Below are 22944 nucleotides of genomic sequence, written 5' to 3' on the forward strand. Positions count from 1 at the left end.
ACTTTGCTTTGTTTTGTTTTGTCCATACCACCCTGACCACAGTCCAGGGAAACACAGCTACCTACCCAGCAATGTTATGTTATTTTACTTATTTATTTATATTTTTATTTTTTTAAATTAATTAATTAATTAATTTAGCAGACGATTAGCCCTGAGCTAACGTCCACTGCCAATCCTCCTCTTTTTGCTGAGAGAGATTGGCCCTGAGCTAATATCTGTGCCCATCTTTCTCTACTTTATATGTGGGACGCTTGCCACAGCATGACTTCATAAGCGGTGCATAGGTCCATGCCTGGGATCCAAACTGGCGAACCCTGGGCCAGCAAAGCAGAGCTCGCGGACTTAACTGCTATGCCACTGGGCCAGTCACCCAACAAGTGTTATTTGTTACTATGAGATTTATTCTAAGGGCAAACATAGTGGCAAATTATTACACGTCAGTGTGTGCCAATGCCTTAGAGCCGGTTAAACTCCCATGAGCCACAAGAATCACTTAGCACTACAGGAAGAGTTTGTGATTTGGGGACTTCAGTTCATCATCTGAATATTACTACTGGGATAACCTTTTTTGTGTCAGAGATGACAGGGCAGCCAGAAAAAGAGGATTGTTCTTGGGAAGGAGCACAAAATATTTTGAATAAACGTAACTAAAAATGGAATCTCATTTTTGGAAGGCGTTTTCATTATCAGTTCTAGAAAACACTGATCTGAAAATTTCCTGTAAGCTTATAGACTGCTATTATAAGTGTCTTAAACATACTCTTGGTATGTTAAGGTTCAGTGTTTTTTTCCTTCTATGTTGTTAACTGATGATACGAGTGTAACATAAAGGATGGATCACACCTTTAAAATATCTCCAAGTTACAATTTATCATCTGTTTTTAACTCACTTTCTGTTTACTTCTATAGGTACATGTATTGGACTGACTGGGGAGAAATCCCAAAAATTGAGCGAGCAGCTCTGGATGGTTCTGACCGAGTAGTGTTGGTTAACACTTCTCTTGGTTGGCCAAATGGTTTAGCCTTGGATTATGATGAAGGCAAAATATACTGGGGAGATGCCAAAACAGACAAAATTGAGGTTTGTGTCTTGCTTTTTCATTTTAAAACTGTTTTATAGTAGTTTTTGAGTTGATAGTAATTTGATACAGATATTCTTGCCTCCTGTCTGGGATGCCAAAGGTATCTTTTACAGAACTTTTACTCAAGCTTCAGGATTCTGGGGATTATGTATTTTCTTCCACCTAACCATAGGATTTCTGAGTTTTACAGGCATCAGAAATGGGTGTTCAGCTATCTCTAAAAAGCATACATAAATTATTTGCCTCTTCATAAGTAAAGCCACTGCCTGAATTTCCTAAGGGCGATTTCTGCACAAACCCAAATACTATATAAGATCTATACTAGAAGAGCTGATAGTCATATGAGGAAAACAGCCCATATGTGTATATATAGCTATTTTGTTGTTAGTGGTGTTGGGGGTAGGTGGTGGCATATATTAAGTATTAATATGCAAACAGTTTTTAAATTGATTTGTGGGCTGCATGGGAGAAAATTAATTAACCAAAGCTTGGGAAAAAATATTTCCCAAATGATAGAATTAAGTTGTGGCCATCAGAATAGAATTATGGTAGAAACAACCAGTGGTGAATATTTTATCACAATGTTTTGTAAAAGGCATATGTCCTTGATATTGATTTTGAAGTCTAAATTTCACAACTGTGAATTAGGCTTGCTAGAGGTCTTGTGGATCACATACTTAAAACAGAGTTTTGATTATAATTTTCTTTCGGGGGATGCATGTCTTCTCGTGTAAAGAATGGCTTTGAATGCCTCTTCAAAGCCACAGCACATATCTCCTAGTAGATAATTTGGGCTCTAGAGCAGTTATTTTAGAAAGGTAATTCTTAGGAGTGCCCAGGACTCGGAGGGAGTAATGAATTAAAGGGTCTTTCTTTCAGAATGAAAACTTGGAATAGAAGAAACCTACTCGTATTCCACCAGGCTCAAATATGGAAAACTAAATCTCTTATTCTTGCAGCTGGTTTCCATTAGTAGAAAATTTTGCTTAGACATAACTATATACATTTTCTCCCTGTTAGTGTTTCACTGCTTCCCCTCCTTAAATCCAAGTTAGTGTTTGAATCTTTAACAGCTGGAGTGCAGTGCTGAAAGAAAGGTTCTGGGTTCACTTTTCAGACAGGCTGTTAGCTCACTTGGGTCAGCTTGAGTACAAATTGTACACTCATTCCCAACCAGTTCACAAATGTATATTGTTGATCATCTGTGGACTATACATGAGTATATAGGTATTACTACTCTTAGAAAAATGCTTTAAAGCTCTTTGAAGAATGTCTGTATGTAAGGGGAGAGCCCATAATTTACATTAGGGAAGAGCACTTGATTTATTATTTTGTAGGGATTTTTAAAATTCCATATTTGATCTTGTCGTTTTTTTTTGGCTTATTATGACTGATTGATTTGATTGTAAGTAAAACATTTGTTTCTTACTGGGAATTTTTCAAGTCTTATTTTTACCCAGTTCAGGTTACTTTTAGCACTTTAGATAGAGAAATTTGTTCAAAATTACAAATAGTTGAGGAGGGATTCAGGTGGAGGAATGAGAATTCATGGAGATTCTGAGTGACAATGTTTAAGAATAAAAATGAATACACATTATGCAACAATATATAATATTGATTAAAAGGATTTATTTTCTTAGCCTGCAGTGAGTGCAGATCTTAAAATTAGTATTCATTCTTCCTCTTTGTTCTGTCTTCTTGAGCTATACATTTGTATGCAGTGGTATCATTTGCTCCCTCACTTCCTTCTTTCTTTCTTCCCTGAGTAGCACCAGCATCCTTAAACCTGCCCTTCAAATCTATTTTCTCTTCTTCTGGATTTGCTTGAACACAGCTGCTGTTTGTTCTTTGTCCTCTTTCTGACAAACTGTTTGGAGTTAGTAGTAAATCTACTGTCACCAAATTATACACACAAAGACCTCCCCTTATTATTTCCCCTGGAGATTCTGATGAAGTTTCCTTAATTGAACAGCAGTACTTTTGCCATTTTCTTTTCACAGACACATCTGGAAAATAAAAAGAGCAGAAATCGTTATTTTTCCCGTTCTTATGATGTGTAAAATTGCTGGTACATGGCAAACTAAGGAAAGAGCACAACTCTTCATCTAAATAAATCTTGCGTATTTGGGGGAGAAAAACTGTTAGTTTCCCTTTCTGAAACTAGTAGTGATTTTAGGAGCAACTGCCACCACCAGTTTTTCATCTCGCTTTGCTTGATAGTAGATGGATTATAGTGCACTTTAAAACTTTTGGGAAGATGTATACTTTTAAAAATGCTTCTTTTATTAAGATTATTTGCTAGCCTCTTGTTAGGTAGCAGCTGATCCTAGGCACTGAGGACCCTAGGCCACATGCTCCCGTCTAGTCCTACCCTCTTAAGAAAGCTCTCCAGTGTTTATCATGCTCAAAAATGGAAGCAGCTTTTTCCTGGGACAGTAAGAAAAATCAGATTATGGTTGAAATAGCCCTGTTCTCTTCTGAAAGACTTACAGCTTACTTGGGATCAAACTGCCCTATATGTGATTATAGCACATTTGGGAAGAAAAGATAACTATTTGGTAGATTATGTAGCAATGTAAGGCATAGTAAGCTCTTGTATTTTGAGTGGAATTCATGGGAAGAGCTCAGAATGTTCCTTTGCTTATGCTCTCTGCTCCCTTAAGGGAGATTCCTTAGATCAGGTTCTCATTCTCTTTTTTTGTAAGCGATGGTGTAACCAGATGCTGGATATTTTGGGGAGCATAGTCTAAGGATTAGGGAAACCAGAGAAAAGTAACGGGGAGCTCTAGGTTTCAGACTCGCTTGTCATTCCGCCGAGTTGCATAAAGAACGAGTAAGTTTACCTGAGGTTTATAACCAGCTTCTGCAAAGAGGGACAGAGGGAATTGCTAATGATGTCATATTCTTTACGACATAGTCCTGTTTAGTGCTTTAATATAAGATTGCATCTGTGAGGTTATGTTGGATTTCCCTTGTCAGCTAGTAGTGACAGCTTATCTGAAGGTGTTATTTAAAAGATACATGCTGGTACTTGTTTATGTTTCTTCTTCATTATGCTGAAGTTATTTCACTGCTTTTTACAAGCAAGCTTCTAGTTTACTTGTCCATACTGGGCTCCCCATACCCTCCTTCCCAAGTATTCCTGTCGTGTTCTGAGGCTTCTAGATAATAAATACTAAAGCATTAGCAGAAAGGATAATTTCTGTTTTCTGATAGGGGAAGCATCAAACAAGCCTTTATTTCTGTTTTATAAGAACCTGCAGTAAGCAGAAGCACATTGCGTCTTAACATTCTCCTTTTTCTCGGTCAGGTTTCACTGCCAAAAATGTCTTCTGTACTGAGCACTTGCAGTACTGCTTAGCAACAGCAAATACGAGTTGTTGAGAATTTCTAAGTTTAAAGCATTTTCTTGCTATTATATAAAGTTAAGAATGTACTAGTAGCTTCTATTTTCTTGAGAATGCTTTTCTCATGACATACCAATTTAACTGATTGACAAAGTTAATGTGTTGTGAATCACTGGTTTTACTGAAAATAATAATATTGTGATAGCTGAATTTTTCTCACAGTGTATTTTTTCTTTATATACTTATTTCATTCCCCCCCCCCCCCATTCATTTCTGAGCCTCTGCTGACAAATGCCAGCAAGACCTGAAAGTTATAGGTAAAAAGAGAGATTTTCTTATCTACTTTAAGGACAGGTAGATTTGTTTTGAATCTCTCTTATTGTAAATTTCCCTACTTTAGAGTCCAGATTTAATTATACCTGGCACAACTTTTTTGGGAAGCAGAAACAGAGATTATTAGAATGTTGAGTACCAAGAAATTTTGAATAAAGAGGGCATTATTGTATAGGATGTGTGCTGAAAACTTGGCATTTGGTGAATGTTCTATTTTATATTCTAAACCTGAAATTGCAGGGCTACATTTTCCTCTGATGACAACTTTCTTTATTTTATCAATCCCCTAATAAGGAAATTTGTTTCCCAAGTATTCAGATTTCTTTTTAAAGTAACTTCTTTGTCTGGCATCTTTAGCCTCTGTATTGTGAAAGTCTGTTAAAACACACCAAAGCCCATTTATGATGATTTTTCTTATTGTTTGTTTCTAAGATTCCTCCTTAAGAAATTATAATAATATAGTCATCTGTTCTTGAGATAAAGCTCTTCTGATAATATAACAAATACCAGCAAGTACGTCCTCTTGAATCTTTGCCAGTTTATAACATTCAGTGTTCCTTAAAATTGTTTATTCTTTCAGTTTTAGAGAAGTATTCAAGATGATAAACTTAAATACCTGAATCTTTGCTCATTTCTACTACTTTACCATGCTATATGTATGTATGTATATGAATATATAGTTCCCCCCCACATCTTATTGACATGTAACAGAAGAATGATATTGATAATACCTAGATTTGGGGTCTAAATTCTTTGAGCTGTAAACATGGTGCTGTCCTATTATATCATCTTACATCTGTTTGGAGTGTATCTTATGATAATGTATTTGTGAACTCCTATTTGAAAGTTACCTGTTGATGTACAATGCTAGCAACATTATTTAACTTGTTATAATCTACAGCAGCTGAAATCATACATCATCCAATTATATGCTGCGTTATCTTATTATCCACTCTACTTTGGCTCTAAAGAAATTATTGCACACATATGATGAGAGAAACTTGCTTGATGATAGGTGTAATCATGGTTTCCTGAACTACCACAACAAACCGTAGAGCCTTACCAAACAAGATGCTTTGCCTCACTTGGAAGTTAGCATAGTTTATCTATGTAAATTATTATAATAATCTGTTGCGTGTTGGTACTTAGAAAGCATTTTAGTAACCAAGTTTGAACTTGCTCTTGGATCATTTTTTAAATGTTCTGCTGGTACACTCTTTCTTCCCATGTTTTATTATAAAATCATTTAATATGTCTGGAGATATTTTTAGTTTCAATCTGATTATTTTAAAAGTACTTTTTTTATTCCTTTGGTTTTTTTATTCAAGTAAAAGAGTATTGATTTTAATGTCCTACTTTCTTGAGTAGAGAGGTCACCTCTTAACAATTGATAATGATGTTTAATTGTTATGAGTGGTAATCTCTAGATCTTCATTGAAACATTTTATAATATTGGACCCTGACCTTAATTCCTGTTTGATTTTGCCATTTAATTAGGTGACATTAGATAATTCACTTAATTTCTGGTCTTTGTATTTTGGCCAGTAAGTTCATTTGAACCAAGTGATCTTTAGGTTCCTTCCTGTTAGAACATTTTCTGATGTTTTTTGTACTAACTTTGCATCTTATGTTAAGAACAGATAGTACATTATGCTTTGGGAGAGTTGCTAAAAGGAAATTAATATTGCAGATAACCTGGAATATTTTCTTGAAACTTTTCCTTATTTACTGTACATTGAATCCCTATTACCTAAAGAAAACTTGCCTGTTGGGGCTTCAAAATCTTTGGTAACTCAGGTTTACTGGAAGCAACTTCTGATAAGATATTCATTTAGACTTCATGTTGACCTGTATACAAGCTGCTCCATTATTAACTTGCTTGGTAGATTTAAGTAAATGCTTAAAGCTATCATTTGAAGGCTACCAAACATGTAAATGTTTTTTTACTAATGGAGTTCATGTGAAACATTATTTGTTTCAGGAGGTTGTTTCTCTATAGATAGGAAACTATTACACTTTTAAAGGAGTCGTAGAGATTTTATTGTTTTTGGAAGATTTGGAAAGGATAGACAGATAATGGCAAGGACCACAGTTTGGGGACTTCTTAGGAGGGAATTTGCAAAACATTGGGCCTTTAAAAGTGACAGGTATTTTAATTTCTTGTTCCAATTTAAAGTCGCCATCAGCTATTAAGAGATTCTGTGTAATAGTCATTCTTAAAGTTATCCATAATGAACAAAGGATTCTCCTTCTGTTTTTTTCCACTTTAAGTGTAGTCTACAATTTAAAAATTTAGACCTGGTAAGAATGTTATAATGCAGGCACTGTAATTTTTTTGTTGAACTCTAATATATTTCCAAAAATCTTCACTCATTTTAATGTAATTTTGGTTTTTTAAATTAGATTTGATCTGAAATAACTAAATCTAGAGAAGCATTAGAATTCCTTTTATCGTACTGAGATTTTCAATAGACTGGTATTTGTTTAGTGTTTCATTTATAATTTTGAGCTTCTGCAATCTGCCAGACTTCTGGAGTTCGTAAGTAGGAATGAAATTAGAGGCTTTATGCCATTAATATAGCCCCTATTCAGAGTGTTTGCTTTTGTTGTTCATGTATTTTTGATTTTCAGTTGAAAATGACTTTTATATTTGGTTGAGATTTGTAATAATTGCTTCTGTGTTTTAGTTACAGTGTTGTTCTTAAAATCTGAAAAAAATCCTTCTGTGCCAGAATAGATTTCTTCAGTCCACAATAGTAAATAAATGTTTTATGGGTTTTCAAAGTGTTGTTGTCTTTGAGTAAAAGAAAGCTGTTTTCAGATCTCTTAAAATTAGCTATCGTTTCTCGATAGTGCCATGTGCTCACAAACATTTGTTCTTTCTATCCTAGGTTTCTCTTCCTAAAACTCAGCAGTGCTTGGTGCCTTTTGCTTGGTTAGCTTCTTTTGTCCACGGTCACGTAGCTTTCTATTTAGAAAGAAAAGATTGGAACTGAAGTTTCCTGATTGCTAATGCAGTACTTTTTGTGTTGTCCTCTGCTGCCTCTTTTTTAGGGGGTTCATTTTGAAATAATTTCAGACTTAACAAAACATTTGCTAGAATAATACATGTTTGGGGCCAGCCCTGTGGCCAAGTGGTTAAGTTTGTGTGCTCTGCTTCAGCGCCCCAGGGTTTTGCCAGTTTGGATCCTGGGTGCCAACATGGCACCACTCATCAGGCCGTGCTGAGATGGCATCCCACATGGCTCAACCACAGGCACTCACAACTAGAATATACAACTGCGTACTGGGGGGGCTTTGGAGAGAAGAAGGAAAAAAAAAAGATTGGCGACAGATGTTAGCTCAGGTGCCAACCTTTAAAGAAAACAGAAAAAAGAATAATATATCCTTCACCCAGCTTCATTTTACATACTTGTAGAACAATTATCAACACTGGAAAATTAACATTGATACCATTTCCGTTATTCCTGTTATATTTATTAATTGGAATTCTCCCATATGAAAGAGCTGTTTCCTCTGTTTATTCAGTTATTCATATATATCAGTATGGATTTATGGATGTTATTTTATTCTATACGTTATATTCCATTATTATCGTTTTTTTTTAAGGTGTGCTTTTTGGTGAGGAAGATTGGCCCTGAGCTAACATCTGTTGCCAATCTTCCTCTTTTTTTGTTTCTCCCCAAAGCCCCAGTACTTAGTTGTATGTCCTAGTTGCAGGTCATTCTAGTTCTTCTATGTGGGACATCGCCACAGCATGGCTTGATGAGCAGTGTGTAGGTCCCTGCCTAGGATCCAAACTGGCGAACCTGGGCTGCCAAAGCGGAGTGCGTGAACTTGGCCATGGGGCCAGCTCCTATATGCCATTATTATCATTATATTTTTGCAAAAGTTGTTCCAGAATTGGTGTTTGGAGTACCTTCCGGTTAATTCTTGTGTCCTTTTCACATGTTTCCATCTTTTTAAAAAATTGTAGCAGAAAAAACATAGCAAAATTTAGCATTTTTAAGTGTACCGTAGTGTTAACTAGCTGCACCCTGTACAACCATGTGCTTTGTGTGCTCTGGAGCTTTTTCATCTTGCAAAACTGAAATCTGTACCTACTGAACAACTCCCTTTTTTCCCCTCCCCAGCCCCTGGCAACCACTATTTTACTTTCTGTTTTTAAGAGTTTGACTAGTTTAAATACCTCAGATAAGTAGAACCGTGCTGTATTGTCTTTCTGTATCTGGCTTGTATCGCTTAGTATAATGTCCTCACAGTTCATCCATGTGGTAGCATATAACAGGATTCTTTTCCTTTTTAAGACTGAAAGATATTCCATTTTATATATATATACCACCTTTTCTTTATCCATTCATCTGTCAGTTAACATTTAGGTTAGTTCCACCTCTTGGCTCTTGTGAATAATGCTACAACGAGCATAGGTGTACAAATATCTCTTTGAGATCCTGTTTTCAATTCTTTTGGATATATGCCCAGAAGTGGGATTGCTGGATCATATGGTAATTCTATTTTTAATTTTTCAGGGACCCCCCCCCCCCCATCATTTTTAAAGCACTTTCTGGAACGATGGTATATTGTTCTAACCTTATCTTATGTTTCCCTTGCTTTCCTCCCGGAATCAGTTCTTGCTCCAAGAGCTCTTCTTTTTAATGAAGAACAGTATTTAAAAACTAACATCTGGGCATAAGGCTTGCTCTTTGGTACTGGAGGAATTTGCCTTTTAATACCAAGGTGTTAATAGTTGACACCTACTCAGGCTCCAAATAGAATTTGTTTTAGCTGTGCTTGAAAAGAAGTGAGAAGAAAGGGGCAGTTTTCCCTTGTTAACAGGCTAATGTTTTCCCCATTAGGGTTTATTGAAGGCTCCATGACAATGGGACTCTCAGAAGGGTCTCACAAAGCAATTGAATATTATTGACCAAGGTGTTATTGGTGTTCATCGTAATGATGCCTTCATCTGGAAATCTGTTCTCAATTTTATAATTTTTCTGAGTAATTCAGGTTTTGGAAAGCTTTGGTCACAATAGCAATTCTTAGCTCTATCTGTAAAAGAGCATTGTAATTGCAAATGTTTAATATACTAAGCATGACTCCTTGCAAAAATGTTATAAAGTTGTCTAGTGCAACTATGATACTTTAATTCTGTTTTCATATTAAAAATCACTTGTGTTTACTCAAACATAATATATCTTGGAATAGGTTAAAAGGCTTTGAATGCAGCACTGTAACTGCCTTTACTGCTCTCTTAAACAGGTGTATGGCATCCCTTTACTTCCCTTACTGGGTCTAAAGCATTTCTCTTGTCAACCCAGTGAAATTCTGTGTGACTGAAATGTTATTTCCATGGATATATATTCCATTTCTAAAAATGCTGTTTTTGTGAAATTATATTTTGTACCCTGTGAAGTATATCAATCATCCCCCAATGATATCTCTTTGTCTTTCTTATACATAAACTTTTAATTCACTAATTATTTTGGATATTGGCTGGAACATTAGAAGAGGAATGGTTCATTTGGAGCATAATTTGACTTTCTCTTTGGGACTTTATAGCATTCCCACTTTGGTTTATTTTATGGGGGGTACCTGGTTGTCCTGTTGTCATCTATTTCTTGAACATGTCTAGTCAAGTGAAGTTGCATAGCAGCAACTTTGGTAGTAGACTGGCTGCATTCCAAGATTTCATGGGTAATCCTGTCTTGACATTTAATGAGCTGAAGAAACTGCTCAAAAAACCAGATGTGGTGTCTATAGAAGGTTTGCCGTTACCTCCTCTCTGTGGAGATAATGCTCTGGTTAACCCACATCTATTTTCTGTTGTAGCCTATATTCTCAGTGTGGTTTGCAGTATTTGAGAATGCCTCAGAATGTTAAATCCATACCACAATGTGGTTGAGGCAGCTGAAACCACTGGAGACTCTGTTCAGATTTGGAGGTAGATTTTAGAAGTGACAGAAGCCTAATTTCAGTTTAACTAATTAAACTACTCTGAGGTAATACAGTGAAGCACCCCCTCAAGAGTTGCCAGAAGATTTAATTAGTGTTGGCTCAACTTTTAAAGCATAAGGGTAATCTTTTAGAATCGCTTAAAATGGTTCATTTCTTCTGGGTTCAGAATGTACAAGCAAGCTTTTACCAGGATTTGTCTTGTTATTTTAAACATAAGGGGCTTAGAACCATATTTACAAACCTATTAATCTATCCCAAACTGTTACTTGTTGGGCAGAGAAATGTAGTAGTGATTTTCTTTGAGACAAAGAAGCATTTTCTTGTTTCATTATGTTGCTTCTGCCCAGCAGAAAGATTGTGTGGCTGGTAGAAGAGAAGTTATTTAGGGGAGAAGCCAGTTTTCTAGTAGAAGTGTCAACTCTTCAAAAGTAACTGAAGGAAACAGGTTTCAGAAGGTAATCATTGGACTGTATGTATAAAGGGAAATACATGGTTCTTGGATGTAAAGTCTCACAATCAGATTTTATTTAAGCTGTTGATCCCTTAATATCTTCAGAGGATTCTTATAATTGCTTTCCACATCATATCAACAACAAAAGTGATCACAGCATTTATTAATAACAGCTATCATTATTACTATTATTATTATTCAAGTGCCTTTGGACTTGCTCCTTATCTTTCCTCTCTTCATTTTCTTTTTTCTAATTGGGAAAATTTCAGGCATATAGTAAAGCAGAGTAAAGATTTTCATGAGCCACCCAGCTTCATCCGTAATCAGTGTATGTCAATCTAGAATGCTCTCAAGAGGAGAGCCAAGGAGATGGCAGCTGTGGACTCTCTTATTAATATAACTGGTTTTAATACTTCTGTTTTGAGATAACCTAGAAGAAATGAATCAGGCCTTTGTCCTTGCTCTTACAAATCTTAGCTAGTGCTTTGAATGTAAACTTGCAAATGTGATATAAGGTGAAAAAAAGTTTTATTAATTTTTTTGATCGGAAATTGTTTTTGATTCTTTTAATCCTTATTAGAATTAAGTATAATATAGCTGAGGAGGAAGGAAAGACCAAAATGGAAGACATTTAATTATTTGTGGCTTTACTGAGCCTCATGGGTCTAGGATAACCCTGAAGATGGCAAATGTGAGAGGGGACAGAGATCTGATCTTTAGGAGTAAATTTTCTTGTAGGCTGTATAATCACTGCCGAAACTCTAATCCTGCCCAGTCCGGTGTGGGAGCCGGTAGCCATGCATGGCCATGGAGCACTTAAAATGTGGCTACTCTGAATTGAGATGCTTGAAGTGTAAAATACATACTAAGAAGACGAGTAAGAAAAAACCGTAAAATTTCATTAATAAAATTTTTAGTATTGATGACACATTGAAATAAAAATATTTTGGATATATTGGATTAGTAAAATATATTATTAAAATTAATTTTACTTGTTTCTTTTTACCTTTTAAAATCTACTAGAAAATTTAAAATTATATACTTGACTCATATTTGTGGCTTGTATTCCATCTCTCTTGGATAGCCCTGTTCTAGACCCAACCCTGTGGTAAAAATAAAAACTACAACAGACAACAGGAAGATAGGGAATTAAGGGAAACAGTGTCTTACAAAAGTATATTTAAAAAATCTTTAGCACATCTTAAGTACATTGTTTAATTTGAAATAGAAGTGATATATCTAGCTTTAGTTTGCACCCACCCCCCCACAGCCAAAAAACCCCCCAGCAGTTTTTGTTTTTAAAGGGAGAGAACAAGGAATACCTGAAAGAGACCAAATGCCCTAGTAGGTAAAGCTACAACATCTTTAGTTGTGGCTTTTCGGGAACTGTATTTGCGTTCCTGGCCACTGTGCTATTCTGAAGATCATCTTAAGACCTTCATTACCATTTGTTGTTGTTGTTCTGCCAGATGTTGCTAAAGAAACTTTTTCTTTTTAATATGTACTTCACTCTTTCTTTCTTCTTCCTGAGACCCTTGTTTGCACTTACAGCAGCATTAACACTGATCTAAACTCCAGTTTGGTCAAGGGACTAGAGTGGAGATCAGCAAAGCATTTGTGATCCACAATCTTTTATGTGCAATTCTGAAATCCAAAAAGCTCTGAAACCGAAGCTTGTTTTTGTTAATTCAGTTGGTGGAAAACCTGACGTGAAGCAGTGTAAGACTATTTGTAGTCTTGATTTATCCCACTTTGTGGGAATATTTCTATATTTTGCTGCAAAAATGTTAATATGTGTGGCAATGAAGTGCTGCCCTCAACCCAGGTAGAGGTGATATGCCATGTGCACTGTGTTAACCTTTCTAAATATTAAAAAATCTGAATTCTCAAATGCAGGTGGCCCCAAAACTTTCAGATTAGGGATTTTGGACCTGTATTATCATCCTGCAGGAGTTAAAAATATCTTATTAACTATAATTCTATATTTAAGATATTTATCTTTAGCACAATCTGAACACAGTGGTAACAGTAAATGAGGTCTTTCTAAAGTACAGCTTTGTTGTGTTAGTCTCCTTAAAGTGCTTTCAGAAGTTTCTTGTTTTCTATGATTCTCCTTATCCTGGAATTTCGTACCTGCCGTAGGGTGGTATCTGTCTGATACGGTCTCCTTTGAGTCCCTTTCGTTACCTTTCTGTCTCAAAGCAGGTCTTTTCAAAGTCAGTCAAACAAGGCCTCCTCGACTCTAACATGTATTATTTCTTTCATTCTGGAGAGTCCTTTTTGCTTTCTCTTTGTCAAAATTCTCCTAATTCTTCAAGATGGATTTGAACTCTTACTATTTCCTGAAGTTTTTCCTGATTAGCTATAGGCCAGAGAAAGTATATGTATAGTGTTAATGTAAATATGGTTTACCACTCCAACTAGATTGTAGTCTCTTAGCTAGAAGCAGCCCTGTTATAAACTTAACATTCATCTAATTTCTCTTATGGGGATTTGCATTCATTAGATATGTTTATTAATGTTTGATTTTTTGGTGGGGGTGGAATGAGGATCTGATAGAGCTGAACAAATTGTCAAACTATTCCTTTTTGCTTACTGTTTCTTTTTTTTTTTTGAGGAAGATTAGCCCTGAGTTAACATCTGCTGCCAATCCTCCTCTTTTTGCTGAGGAAGACTGGCCCTGAGCTAACATCCGTGCCCATCTTCCTCTACTTTATACATGGGACACCCACCACAGCATGGCTTTGCCAAGCAGTGCCATGTCCGCACCTGGGATCGGAACCAGTGAACCCCGGGCCGCCGAAGCAGAATGTGCACACTTAACCGCTGCACCACCAGGCCGGCCCCTGCTTACTTTTTTATTACTGTACATCTAAGTAGCAAAAGCAAACAGTAAAAATAGGGGTTGGAAATAGGAATAAGGCTGCAGCACTGTAGTTTTCCATTAGTTGCCAGAATATAGAGGGTCTATATTGGTTTTATTCTTCAGCTTAACAGCATGTAGTTGTTTTGGTCTCTCATTTCCACATATTCTTTTTATATATATATGTGTGTGTATTTATTTATTTATTTTGAAGCACTACATTTTAATTAAATAAATGTAGCCATTTAAATATAGCTTTTTGCTTTTGGGAACTAAAGCGTTTTGCTCAAATAATTTTGGAGAGCAAGAACCAACATTTACTGAGCTTCTACTACACATCTAATGCTATGCTATATATTAACATTATTTTATTTTCTCCTTAAATAATTCATTGGTGTAAGTACTCTTTCCCTATTTTACATGTGAGAAATTGCCAAGGGTACCCAGTGAGTGACAGAGCTTATGTTTGAAATCCAAATATACCTAATTCTGCCACAATATTGTTGGCTAGTCATGAGAGATTTTTAGAGAGCAGTAGAATGAAGGTAACTGCTAAATAGAAGATGCTGAATTGTGTAAATTAAATGGATCTTTTGGAATTGTGCTTTTGTTATTTTTCTCATTACAATTTTCAGTTTCATTCTTTGCCCATTATGCAAATTCATGCTTAATCAGCTGTCTTTTGTTTAAGTTATTCATTTTTCAAAATGAACAAACAAAAGTGTTGCAGGGTGACATAGCTGAAAGAAGGCAGAGTTGGTTGATCCTATAATATTTTTGAAGTAGAAATTTAAATTTTATTTTTAAAAGGACATTCAACAGTAGGCATCTAGTATATGCTTTTATTTATTTTATTTTTATATTTTATTTTATTGAGGTCATATTGGCTTGTAACATTGTATACATGTCATGTGTACACTCTTATGTTTCAGTTTCTATATAGATTGCATCGTGTTCACCACCAATAGTCTAGTTTTTATCCGTCACCATATATATGTGTCCCTCTACCACTTTCACCCTACCCCACCCCTTTCCCATCTGGTAATCACTTCTGTGTTCTCCTTATCCATATGTTTGTTTATCTTGCACATATGGGTGAAATCATTTGGTGTTTCTCTTTCTCTGACTTATTTCACTTAGCATAATATGCTTGAGGTCCATCCATATTGTCACAAATGGCACAATTTTGCTTTTTTATGGCTGAGTAGTATTCCGTTGTATATATATACACCACATTTTCTTTATCCATTCATCCGTTGATGGGCAATTGGGTTACTTCTACATCTTGGCTATTGTGAATAATGCTACAGTGAACATAGGGATGCATAAATCTCTTTGAATTGTTGATTTCATGTTCTTTGGGTAAATACCCAGCAGCGGAATAGCTGGGTCATATGGTGTTCCTATTTTTAATTTTCTGGGAAATCTCTGTACTGTTTTCCATAGTGGCTGCACCAGTTTGCATTCCCACTAGCAGTGTATGAGGGTTCCCTTTTCCACATCCTCTTCAACACTTGTAATTTTTTGTCTTGTTAATTATAGCCATTCTGACAGATGTGAGGTGATATCTTGTAGTTTTGATTTGCATTTCCCTAATAAATAATGATGTTGAATATCTTTTCATGTGCCTATTGGCTCTCTGTATATCTTCTTTGGGAAAATGTCTGTTCATATCCTCTGCCCATTTTTTGATCGGTTTAATTTTTTGTTATTATTGAGTTGTAAGAGCTCATTATCTATTTTGGAAATTAACCCTTTGTCAGATATGTGATTTGAAAATATTTTCTCCCAATTAGTGGGTTGTCTTTTCATTTTGTTGATGGTTTCCTTGGCTTGACAGAGCTGTTTAGTGTGATGTAGTCCCATTTGTTTATTTTTTCTTTTGTTTACCTTGCCCAAGTAGACATGATATTTGAAAAGATACTGCTAAGACCGATGTCAGAGACTGTACTGCGTATATTTCCTTCTAGCAGTTTTATGGTTTCAGGTCTTACATCAAGACTTGAATCCATGTTAAGTTAATTTTTGTGTTTAGTTTAAGATAATGGTCTGCTGTCATTCTTTTTCCATGCGGCTGTCTAGTTTTCCCAATACCACATATTGAAGAGACTTTCCTTTCTCCAGTGTATGTTCTTCGTTTCTTTGTTGAAGGTTAGCTGTCCATAGATGTGACAGATTTCTGGGCTTTCAATTCTGTTCCATTGATCTGTATGGCTTTTTTCCTGTCAGTATCATGCTGTTTTGACTACTATAGCTTCGTAGTATATTTTGAAGTCAGGGATTGCCATGCCTCCAGCTTTGTTCTTTTTTCTCAGGATTGCCTTGGCTATTTGGGGTCTTCCATTGTGCCATATAAATTTTAGGGTTCTTCTGTTTCCATGAAGAATGTCATTGAGATTCTGATTGGGATTGCATTGAATCTGTAGATTGCTTTAGGTAATATGGACGTGTTAACTATGTTTATTCTTCCAATCCGTGAGCATGGAATATCTTTCCATTTCTTTATGTCTTCCTCGATTTCTTTCAGTAATATAGTTTTCAGTATATGAGTCTTTCACCTCCTTGGTTAAATTTATTCCTAGGTATTTTATTCTTTTTGTTGTGATTGTCAATGGGTTTGTCTTCTTGAATTCTCTTTGTGCTAGTTCGTTACTAGTGTGTAGAAATGCAGCTGATTTTTGTATCTTGATTTTGTACCCTACAACTTTGCTGCAGTTGTTGATTATTTCTAATAATTTTCTGGTGGATTCTTTAGGGTTTTCTATATGTAGAATCCTGTCCTTCACAGTGAGAGTTTCACTTCTTCCTTTCCAATTTGGATCCCTTTTCTTTCTTTTTCTTGCCTAATTCCTCTGGCTAGAACTTCCAGCACTATGTTGAATAAGAGTGGTGAGAGTGGACACCCTTGTCTTGTTCCTCTTCTCAGAGGAATGACTTTCAGTTCTTTTCTAATTCTTTTAGGTGTAGAATAAACTTGTTTATTTGAGATTTTTCTTGTTTCTTGAGGGAGGCCTGTATTGCTATAAATTTTCCTCTTAGTACTGCTTTTGCTGTATCCTATGGGTTGGATATGTGGTGTTTTTGTTTTCATTTTTCTCCAGGTACTTTTTGATTTCTTCATTGATCCAATAGTTGTTCAGTAGCGTATTGTTTAGTCTCCATGTATTTGTGACTTTCCCATCTTTTTTCTTGTAGTTGATTTATAGTTTCATAGCATTGTGATCAGAAAAGATGCTTGATAGGATTTCAGTCTTCTTCAATTTATTGAGCCTTGCCGTGTTTCTCAACGTATGCTCTATCTTTGAGAATATTCCGTGTGCACTGGAGAAGAATGTGTATTCTGCTGGTTTTGGATGAAATGTTCTGTATGTATCTATTAAGTCCATCTGGTTTAGTGTTTCATTTAAGGCCGTTTCCTTGTTTTCTTTCTTTCTGTCTAGAGGATCTATCCATTGATGGAAGTAGGGTGTTTAGGTCCCCTAATATTATTGTGTTGTGTCAGTTTCTCCCTAAGGTGTGTTAGTAGTCACTTTATATAACTTGGTGATCCTGTGTTAGGTGCATATATATTCATGTGTTATATCTTCTTGGTGGAGTGTCCCTTTTACCATTATATAATGCTTATCTTTGTTTCTTATTATTTTTTTATCTTGAATTCTGCTTTGTCTGATAAAACTATGGCTACACCCACTTTCGTTTGCTTACCATTTGCCTAGAGTATCATCTTCCATCCCTTCTCTCTAAGCTTGTTTGTCTTTAGAGCTGAGATGTGTTTCCTGGAGGCAGCATATTGCTGGGTCTTGTTTTTTAATCCATCCAGTCACTCTGTCTCTTTTGATCGGTGAATTCAATCCATGTACTTTTAGAGTGATTATTGATATATAGGGGCTTAATATTGCCATTTTGTCTTTTGTTTTCTGGTTGTTGTGTATTTCTATTGTTTCTTTTTTCTTGTATTTCTGTGTACCATTTCAGTTTGGTGGTTTTCTTTTATGGTTTTCTCAGTTTTCTTTTCATTTATGATTTGTGACTCTCCTCTGCTTTTTGTTTTGTGGTTACCATGTTTGTATAAAAGATCTCATAGATGAGATAGTCCATTTTCTGATAGCCTCTTACCTCCAATAGTCTATGCAGGTTCCATTGCTTTCCTCTTTCCCTTCTGTGTTTTTGTTGTCACAAATTATTACTATTTGTGTTGTGGATTTGTGACCAAATTGAATTATTTATACTTTTTTTTTTTCTTTTTGAGGAAGACTGGCCCTGAGCTAACATCTGTGCCCATCTTCCTCCACTTTATATGTGGGATGCTTCCCACATAATGGCTTGCAAAGCTGTATGTAGGTCTGCACTCAGGATCCGAACCGGTGAACCCAGGCTGCCAGAGCAGAATGCGTGACCTTAATTGCTGTGCCTCTGGGCCAGCCCCCTGTTTATAGTTATTTTTGATGCTTGCTTTGTTTATCCTTTGTTATAATTATTTTCTAACCTATTGTGATACAAAGCTTCAATTTTCTGATTTTGTCTATTGTTTATCTCCTTGCTCAAAGCTTTGTAAACCTTTGCCTTTTTCCTTCAGGTAGGAGGGCTCCCTTCAATATTCCTTGTAGGGCAGGTCTAGTGGCAATGAACTCCCTGAGCTTTTGTTCATCTGAGAAAGCTTTTATTTGTCTGTCATATCTAAAGGATAATTTCACTGGATGGAGTATTCTTGGCTGATAGTTTTCTGTGTTTCAGTATTTTGAATATATCATTCCACTTTCTCCTAGCTTGTAAAGTTTCTGCTGAGAAATCTGCTGAAGGCCTGATGGTGATTCCCATGTGGGTTATTTTCTTCTCTTTTGCTGCCCTCAATATTTTTTCTTGGGGCCAACCTGGTGGCGTAGTGGTTAAGTTCATGCACCCTGCTTTGGGGCCCTGGTGCAGACCTACACACCTGTTATTAAGCTGTGCTGTGGCATCCTACATACAGAATAGAGGAAGATTGGCACAGATGTTAGCTCAGAGCCAATCTTCCTCACACACATACAAAACAAAACCCCTAAATTTTCTTTGTCATTAACTTTTGACAGTTTTACTATTTTATGCCTTGGAGAAGGTCTTTTTGCATTGATTTGATGTAATTAGGAGTTCTGTTAGCTTCATGGATTTACATGTCCAGTTCCTTCCTCAGGTTTGGGGTGTTCTCAGCTCTTATTTCTTTGAATATGCTCTCTCTTCTTTCTTCCTCTCTTCTCTCTCTGAGATACCTGTAATCTTCATGTTACCTTTCCTAATTATATCAGATATTTCTTGAGTAATTTCTTCATTTTTAAAAAATCTTAGTTCTCTCTCCTCTTCCACCTGAATCATTTCTTTGTTTGTATCTTCCAGCTTACTAATTCTTTCCTCCGTAAGTTCTACTCTATTTTTAATGCTTTCTACATCATTTTTTTAACTCCTTGTGTTCTTCATTTCCAGAATTCGTTTTTTTTAGAGCTTCAGTCTCGTTGGTGAAATAGCCCTTCTGTTCATTAATTTTATTCCTGAGCTCATTGAATTGTCTTTCTGAGTTTTCTTATAATTAGTTGAGTTTCTTTATGACAGCTATCTTGATTTTTCTGTCAGATTGTAATCTTCTGTGACTTCAGGTTTGGGTTCTGGAGAGTAGTCATTTTCTTTCTGTTCTGCAGTGTTACTGGAGTTCTTCATGCTGTTTGATCACGTGAACCTCTGCAGGTGCATTTGTGGTAGTAATCACCTTTTCTTATTTGGGCACGGCTTTGGTAACTTTGGTTCTAGTTCCCTGGGTCTCATGTTCCTCCACTGGCTGTGTGTGGGCTTGGATGCTGTTGTCCCATGCACCACCTGCATTGCTGTTTCTGTGTTTTCTAGGGGTACTGGTTACACTGCTGCCAGGGGTTCCAGGTTCACTGATGGTGGTGTAGCTGGTAAGGGCCCGGGGACCCAGGGACTTGTATGCAGCCCCTGCTGCTGGTGGAATTGTTGTCAGGGGTACCACTACTGGGGCTGGGAGCTCCTGCCCCACCTGCTCACAGTTGTGCTAGTCAGGCCTGCTGCTGCTGCCGCCACTCCACTTTCTGTCATGGGACGGGGCTGCCGCCACTCCAAGGGTGTTTTTGCACGTGAGGCCCAGCCACCTTCACCTCCAGTCACACAGTCTGCTGTATGAGGATCTGTGCCCTGGATCACTGCTCCTGGGGGTGTGGGAGGTGAATGCTCTGCTAATTCCATTGCTTCCTGGGGGTCCAGTGCATCCATCTTCAGATGTATAGCTACCTGGATCTCTTAGACATCCTGTTGTGCTGTGTCCTCTGTTGGTCAGTGGATATCTGTTTGGTTGTAATTTAGAGGAGAGAGACAAAGGGAACAACTCACTCCACCGTGATGCTGACATCGCTCCTAGTATATGTGTTTAGATCACCAAGTAAGTTTTTAATTGGAAAGCAAAATTTGGGTGTAGTAATTAGCAAAATTAGTGTTAATTTATTAAATGTAAGATAATGCAGAATATTTGATTTAAGATAATTCTGAAACTAGGAATAAAATCAAGTCAGACATGTTTTAATATGCCGTAAGCTTGTAAGAAAGTAGTGTTTTGGAGTTTTATAACACAGAATATTTAGCACTCTTAGATGCTCTCTGATAGGACGATGAACTCCCCCTAATGGAGAACATAGGTTCACTGTTAAGTATATGATATTTTAGATGAGATAGCAGTACATTTTCCAGGAGATGCAGGTGGAAATACTGCAGTGGCAACTGATGAGAGTTAGACTAGAACTTTACATATTTGTAATTTTTATACATAAATTAATAGTAGAAACCATAGAACTGATGGGCTTTTTGAAAGGGTATTTTATAGACAAAGAACAACTTAGGAAAACTTGGAAAATATCCCACTAGCTTTGAAAAAGGAAGGAGGAAGCAGTGAAATGAAGAGAGAAAAAGCAGTCCTGGCTATAGCATAAGAAATAAAATCATATTGTGCCATGAAAACCCAGTGTAGAGTTTTTGTGGGTGGTTAAGAGTATCAAATGGCAAAAAGAGGGAAAAGGACACAAGAACTGAGGAAAACAAGAAAAGTAGTTAGTGACCATTTTTAGAGGAGTTGTTTTATCTGAGTCATAGATTGGAAGCCCGTTGTAGGGAGTTGAGGGAATGAATGATAAGAGGTGGAGGCAGCTATCGCAGATCACATTAAAAGAATATGGCAATAAAATAAGAATTATGGAATAGATTCAGAATCTTTCAACTTTTAAACAATGTCTTTCTAAGATGGGGGAGATTGTGTTGTGCTAAAGGCAGAAAGGAAAGACCCTATGGAGAGGGAGAAATTGATGATCCTGGGAAGGAAGGAAATAGTTTTGGGAGGAAGTTCTTGTCAGGGAGGGTAGAGGAAGATACTGGAGTCAAGAGATAGTCCCTATATTAGGACAGAGGTGAGAGCAGAGAGTTTTAAAAATAAGCTTCCCCCACCTAAAATACTTTTCTAAATTAAATGTCTAATAAAGGGAAAATATTTCACCCTGATCGAAGTTTCCAAGCAGTAATAAAATGGGACGGGAAATTTTTTCTTGGACTCTGCTTTTAGGAGGGATCAGGAATGTATTCATTCTCCAAATGTAGGCAGTAGTATGCATTTTCAGATCAATTTAAAATGTGGGCAAGAATACTTTTGTTCATTCAAATGGCTAAGCTGTAGGATCTAAGGATAAGAACCATTGTATAAATATTTGTTTCCATTTTTAGGTAAGTTTCTTGAGTGTCTTAGGAAACATATCTCCTTTTAAAAATTATTTAACAAATATTGATTGTGTTCTTTACCAGGTTCTTTAATAGTAGCTGTGGAAGACACATAAATGGATTAATTAAGGTTCTTGCTGTTCCAGAGCTCATATTCTAGTTAGATATGTAAACAAATAATTGACTCTTTTTCTCTGCTTAGTCCTTTTAGGCTTAAATATCAAAGTAGTTTTAAGATACAACATAAACATCATAAAATATATCCAGGAGTGGTCTATTGCAGGAAAATATGAATGTAAAAATTCTAAAGGCATGTCTATATTATCTTTAAAAAGAATTTAATGTAGAAGTTCGAGGTAATATTTAATCTTTTTAAGTAAATGTTTTTTATTTTAAAAACCTTCTATTTTAATACATATTTATACAGTTGGCTTACAACAGAAGTCCTGTTGTATCTGATATGAACAAATAGACGTTCAACTACTCTCTGTTCCATCACATGGAAATCAAATATTTATTGATATTTAGAAGTGAAAGTGCAAGGATATAGCACAATTTTGCTTGCTCAATTTTTAAGTACTTTGTCATTTCCAAGGTTTGGAAGGTCAGCAAGTGTTTTAAACTTTTGGAGAGGAGAGATCAAGATAATGGTTGTCATTCCATCTAAGCAATCATAGTATTGACTTACATGGAATATTTCTTTGTAATTTTATGGATAAAAGGATTAATACTTGCCTATAAGATTACATCTGAGACTCTTTTTTAGGTAGAGGGAAGATATTGTTTGCATGTACATATTTTTGGTACCAGAATAATGTTGCCAAAGGCCGATTTGCCTGCCTCACAGGTCACTTTAAGTGGTAGAAATTGTCTCATTTAGGCACTTGTAAGTTGGTGCTTTAGAAGACTTACTCCGTCTTTTAGAATGGAAGATTAGTACATGTTGCTGCAAGATCAGAGGCAGAAAAGATGCCTTAGCCACTTCTAGGGACATTGCTGATGTTTATAATGAGAGTATTAGAATGAGCTTAATAATGTCACTACAGGGGAGTTGAAAAGAGTAGGTACGTTCTAGTTATTTGAAACTCAGTTGCAGAGAGAATGTCATAAACTCCATATACTTTTGTGATTATAACCTTAGGGGAGTGAGTGATTTATTGAGAGCCCTCT

The 22944-nt window shown here is 36.2% G+C and overlaps 1 protein-coding gene across 1 annotated transcript in view; it reads left to right on the forward strand.

Moving 5' to 3' along the window:
* Positions 1–22944, forward strand: part of LRP6 (LDL receptor related protein 6) — a 173357-nt gene that overhangs the window by 108841 nt on the left and 41572 nt on the right. Inside the window, exon 7 of the mRNA XM_046660441.1 lies at positions 910–1081. Coding sequence (XP_046516397.1) covers positions 910–1081 — 172 coding nt within the window. The remainder of the gene's footprint in view (positions 1–909; positions 1082–22944) is intronic.

The sequence above is a fragment of the Equus quagga genome, chromosome 1 (genome assembly GCF_021613505.1).
Source record: "Equus quagga isolate Etosha38 chromosome 1, UCLA_HA_Equagga_1.0, whole genome shotgun sequence".
Taxonomy (NCBI): Eukaryota; Metazoa; Chordata; class Mammalia; order Perissodactyla; family Equidae; genus Equus; species Equus quagga.